Source organism: Opisthocomus hoazin, chromosome 25 (assembly GCF_030867145.1).
Source record: "Opisthocomus hoazin isolate bOpiHoa1 chromosome 25, bOpiHoa1.hap1, whole genome shotgun sequence".
NCBI lineage: Eukaryota > Metazoa > Chordata > Aves > Opisthocomiformes > Opisthocomidae > Opisthocomus > Opisthocomus hoazin.
The window spans coordinates 6,936,586-6,942,237 of record NC_134438.1 but is presented as its reverse complement, the minus strand read 5'-3'; the positions used below and the strand labels follow the sequence as shown (position 1 = coordinate 6,942,237).

Here is a 5,652-nt window from a genome sequence, read left to right as displayed (position 1 = left end):
TCTGTGTGCAGGTGATGGAAGACTCTCGAGTGACTTTTCTGCACTTCTGCGTGTTGGCAGGAGCTGCACTGAAAGCCAAGCATGCCAAAGTGCAGTGGAGGCTGACGCTCGTCCTTGGGCAGGTCCCCACAGGGCTGCTGTGTCATTTCAGTTCTGCTTCTCAGTGGGGTCTGAAGTGATCCGTGGAGCTGGAGTGTGTGCATGAGTGAACTGCACCCCCAGCACATGTGATCGAAACTCATAGTCTATGGTGGGAACAGCCTACAAATTCTTGCAAAGCTGCGGCTCTGCCGCTTTGAAGTAATGTTTCTCTTACCTGTGGATCTGGTAAGAAACACTGGGCTGCTCTTGCTCATAGGCTCAAAGCCTTTCTTGCTCTGTGGTTTCTTTTCCAGGAAGTACCAGAAGCTCATTCCCTGTTCTTTTAAAAGTGGAATACCCTTGCTGATATTTTTAAGACACCATTTGCATCAGGGGAAAGGCAGAATTGCCTGAGCAGTAGAAGAGATCACTCCCACTCACTTCTCTTCTCTGAGCAGTCGCTTTTTAAATGAACCTTTGTTGGGAGAGGAGGAAGAACAATTTTGTCATTCCGCCCTTAGGCTGCCGCAATGGGGCATGAGTGTCCCTTGCTGCTCAGGCCATGGAGAGGACTTTTGGGGCTCTAGGACACATCAGGAGTCTGCCTGTGAATTGGTACATGCTCAGCTGAACCATTCCTGCAGCAGGGAGTAATTGATGCCTCATGGCCAGAGCCGTGGGAGCTTTGAAGACTGGTCCATGTGGAAGGTAACTTTTCCAGGAGGAGAATGTTTTTTCCTGGTCAAATGCACAGGCCTTGCTCTGTGGGGAGCCAGTGTCCTGGCTGTACCACTGTGACCATTCTCTGTGTGCTCTCTCATGGCACAGCCGGCTCTGCCTTGTCTCTTCCTTCTGCTTTTTTTCCCCTCTCACTGAATGCTCCAGTGGCACACCAAGAAAGCCTGTTTATGGCTGTTTAAATTACAGCTTGTGGATTCAGGGTCTTCCCGGAACATAAGTGTAAATATCACGAATCTGGGAGCATCGAATTATTAAGAGCAAGATGAGTTGAAACGAAGATTGTTGCTTTCGCAGAACACTTTATTTAATCATTATTATTCCAGTCAAAAAGATCAGAAGGATTTTTTTTTGCTGTAAAAGGATTGGTATCTTCATGGTCAGTTGTAACAGGAGCAGCTGGTATTATAAACAAGATTGTAATTGGAATTCTGAAACAAGTTTTGATGTTCAAACGTTGGTAAAAGCTGCTCTGGTTGGTTGGGTCTGGATGGCTTTGCCAGCACAGAAACCACTCGGACCACAGTCACCGAAATTGTTACTCCAGCTCATGCTCACACTCCCAATTCCACTTCCTGTTTAGGAGCTACAGGAACTTGAGGACTGGACTGTTAATAGGTCTTGCAGCCTGAAATGAAAGCAGGAAATAATTTTCCTTTGGGAAGAGATTATATTTATAATGGACTGTCCTCCCTACACTCCTTCCATGGTCCCATGGTATTACGAGCACACCAGCTTTTTGTAGCTGATGTAATAAGCACAAACCCTATGTTACTCAAGTTCCTCACCACTGTTTTGGAGACCAAGAACGTTCTTCGGGGTGGTGATCAAGGGATATTTGCCCTGCTTACAGAAAGAGCCAGTGAAGTCATCCATATCAAGGGCCCAAACCATAGCACCTCCAAAACTGTTCTGCTTCAGCCAGTCAACCTGTTCAGTGCCAGGGGAGAAATCCCAATTAGTCCCTGCACCTGCTACTGCAGAAGGCCTCCTGCTTTATTATTGCACAGCCACCCATCCCACCATACCTTGATGCTGAAGCTCTTGATGTTGTCGTAGCCAACCCATTCGTTGCCCTTGTAGGCATAGGGCACGTCCTGGGGGGCATCCCAAGCCTGGGTGGTTCCAGAGTCCAGGAATGTGCAGATCTAGGAGAAAAAGGGGAGAGAGGGAGAAGTTAGCAAGTGTCCTACAGAAAAGGGCACTTGGCATATTCCATGGATTAACATTCCCTTCTTGGGTAGTGTGAAAGGCACCTTGGTGGCCTAGGTGTGTAGGAGCAGGCATACCTCGTAGTAAGCCAAAAACCCAGCCTGCCTTGTGTAAGGTCCAGCTGGCCCAGGTCCTGATGCTGGTGCCCCAACAGCAGTGTCAGATGGGTTTTGGAGGTTGAAGTTATGTCCGTAGGTTGGGAATCCAACAAGGAGTTTCTCAGCTGGGGCACCACTGTTCTTCCAATAGTTCATAGCATAGTCCTGTAAAAAGCCCACCACAGTTAAAGTCTGTGCCAGGATCTGTAGGCAGGAGGATGATGTCCACGACAGAGGCTCCCAAAATATACTTACGACACTAAGGCAGCTGTTACCGTCACTGTACAGAGGGCTGTTCTCGCCAGTTTGTCCATCCCAGGAGCCATGGAAGTCATAAGTCGTCACATGGATGTAGTCCAGGTACCTGTGGAGAACATAGCTCTCGTCTATCTCCTGGCCTGCTCAGCCACACAGACCTGATTGTTCCTTTAGTGCTGGCCATTCACCCCACTACGTCCCTGGCCATGTCCCCACTTTCTGCAAATCTGAGTTCTTCAAGGCCTTTTTTGAGTTGGCCTTGTAAGTGCTGGTGCCAGTTCTCTCCTCCAGAGGAGGGAGGTGGAGGTCAAGGCAGAGTAGGAACGGAGGTTGCATTTCCTCTCGCACTTATTCCCTCTTCTTCTGTCAGCTGCTTCCTGAACTGAGAGCTCTGTTGCCAAGCGTCCATGTCTTGTCTTAGCTTTCTGTGAAGCTCCATAGATTGAAATTACGTGAATCTTTTTTATTCTATATGAGCTTGTCAGCAGTTGTTGTTGTGAAAGGCTTTTTTTAAAAAGCAATGTATATGTTTAGCTTAAATGTCTCACTTTGTTGATTTCAGGATGCAATGTCTTTCTTCTAAGCATATCTGAATGGGATTTTTTAAAAGGCAGATGCAGGTGCTGAAAATGATGATTTTGAGTCAGAGGATTCTGTCTGCACACTCACGGCCACTGCAGATATTGCAATAATACAGAGCAGGCACATGGCCAGCTTCTCTGCACTGAGATGTTGCTTAATTCCTGTTAAGACAATGTGAAGGTGAATTTCCAGTAGGTCACCCAGACTTGGTTGAATGGGAGCCTGGAAAAGCCCTCAAAGTTTTCCATATCATGTGCTGGCACTGAAGCCACTGACCTGCTGCTATAGTTTATTAGAATTCCAGATTTTGTTTATGGAGTGGATTAAATATGGTGGATGAGGCATAACTGTATATACATATAGCTTATGTTGGGAATAGCAGGGAGAAGCAATATTTCTTGGAGTAATATAGATCACCATATGTAATGTATGCAAGTATGGGCATTGCTATCTTCTATGTTGTCAGACTTTTTTCTCTTTGATGGTGGTTACATTTCCAGCTCTGGAGCTTTTTTCTCTCATCTCTTTTCACAAATTGTTAATATGAGCAATAAGAAGCTATTCAGAATTATGGATAGTCTGTTGAAGCTAGTTTGCTGAAAGTTTCTGAGGAGGAAAAGGGTGATATCTGGAGGGAAGATGTAGATGTAAGTTCTTTCTGCCAGATTGCCAGCTTTCTGCTAGCTTTGAGAGAGTCATTTCATCCTATGCTTAAATTCTCTTTAATGGGCTGGAAAAAATCAGCTCTGCGTGAAGGAAACCACAATGATTAACTTTTTAGTGTGAAGCACTTTAAAGGTGTTAAATATGATCTGACACTCTGGTAAAATGTGATAAATTCTTTCTTTCAAACCTGTCCTCTATACTTGGCTGGGTAGCGCTTTCTGATGCGCTCCGAGGGGTCTGTACGGGAACCTCATTTCCTGACGAGCGAGAAGGGTTGAATCTCCTGAGAAATCAGCGTGCTCTCTGACTCAGCATGCAATAGAGCCTTGTCTGATACTAGCAGCATTAGTTTTGAGCTCGTTCATGTTTATCAGCTAGCCTCATAAAACACTCTCACTCCCAAAGAATAGTTGAATTGCATGAACTAAACAAAGGAAGAAATTGCGTTACAGGAAGAAGTTTCCCTTCACATGCAGCTTCTCGATTTGCAATTAAGTGCACCTCCAAAGCACTGCAGGAGGCAAAATAAAAACAAAATAAAAGTGTTAGCATGTAGTTTTAATCTTCCTCCTGCTTCACAAGAATCTTGTAGTCAGCAGCTGGCGGCTATCAGCAATTAAAATATCCAACAGTAGGTGTCAATGTTGCTTGCTCTTCCCAACCAGGTAGCTGGAGTGTCTCTCTAGCAGTCTTCTGATAACATTTCAAGAAAAAATGTACTTGCAGGCCAGAAAGCTTAGTTTGCTGCTCCTCTTCGTTTAATCACAAGTAGAGATCTGACATTAACAGGATATTTTTTGCACTTTCAGATAGAAATGGAATGCGTCATTCCTGCTATAGAAAAATAACCCAGATAAAGGCTAAACTTTGCTCAGTTCATTTCTCCAGAGCTGTGTAACATACACAAGACATGACTATCCTAGAGTGAAAGAGGACCTATTAAAGACATCTGTCCAAAAACTAACCAAACCTTGCAGCGTGTCAGGATGCCTCGAAAGACATTTGTCATTTTGTTGATATGCCCAGGGACTGCATCCCCTACAGAAAAGCATCTGAGTGCCTTGGCAGGGTACTGACAAATCTATGCCTTTTGGCTATACCTCAAATGTTTAAGTCACCTGCTTATACCTCTACCAAAGAATTTAGGCTCACTTTCTGTCTCTTCCACCTTTCCTTACCAGCATAGTAAGTATTTATTGCAGGGGAAAATGGGCTAGAGTAGTCAGTTTAAAGATAGAAACTTAATTTCCATGGGTCCATGTTATGTATGTGCAGTCTCTGCAATATGCCTGGTTTTATTCGAGTGGCTTTGGGTGAATCAGGCCTAAATTGTGTGTGGCCTTGGCATATATCTCTTATTAATCTTCTAAGAAAATGAGATTTCAAACCATCTCTGATGTGTTTATGGTTTCCAGACCTTTTCTTTCTGTTGGACACTTTTTTGCTTTGGAGCAAACCCTGGTTTTCACACTGGCAAAACATGAGACAAAGCAGCCACACCAGATTATTCACTCCAATGACAAATGTCACATCCTGACAGCAGTTCATCAGGTTCTTCTAACAACTGTCTGGGTTTTCTCAAAGCTCTATATACTTGATAAGCATTTTGTCATGAAGATCAGAACAATCTTACCTACTCCTTCCTGGCAAGCTACATCTAAACACAGACATTTCCATCCTGGACATAGTAAGCAGCTTCAGACTCCTACCCAATACTTGATCCTTTTGGAGTTCAGCTCATGCTCCAGGGCCTGTAAAAGAGAATGTACTTCTGATGCCAGCACGTCAGTGGCCCATATCATGGCCCGGCCTCAACTGTGCTGTGTCAAATATCAAACCTTTGGGAGCAGTAACAAGCAAGCAGAACAAAATCAACAACCCCTTTGTACGTAAATTCCTGCAGCAAGAAGTAACCCTGTAGTCTCACTTTGCTAAAAGGGAGAGAGCTTTTGTGCCATGATCAGGACAGCTTGACTCAATGGTATTTTCACTTCTTACAAGGTCTTAACTTTTACGT

The 5,652-nt window shown here is 44.5% G+C and overlaps 1 protein-coding gene across 1 annotated transcript; it reads right to left on the bottom strand.

Moving 5' to 3' along the window:
- Positions 1–1,415: 1,415 nt before the first annotated feature.
- On the bottom strand, positions 1,416–2,723 carry LOC104329684 (acidic mammalian chitinase). Its single transcript, XM_075442908.1, has 6 exons — positions 2,584–2,723; positions 2,385–2,493; positions 2,109–2,294; positions 1,848–1,967; positions 1,608–1,749; positions 1,416–1,447 (listed from the first exon to the last, which is right to left on the bottom strand). The coding sequence occupies exons 1-6, from the start codon at positions 2,721–2,723 to the stop codon at positions 1,431–1,433; spliced, it is 714 nt and encodes a 237-aa protein (XP_075299023.1). The 3' UTR covers positions 1,416–1,430.
- Positions 2,724–5,652: the final 2,929 nt, after the last annotated feature.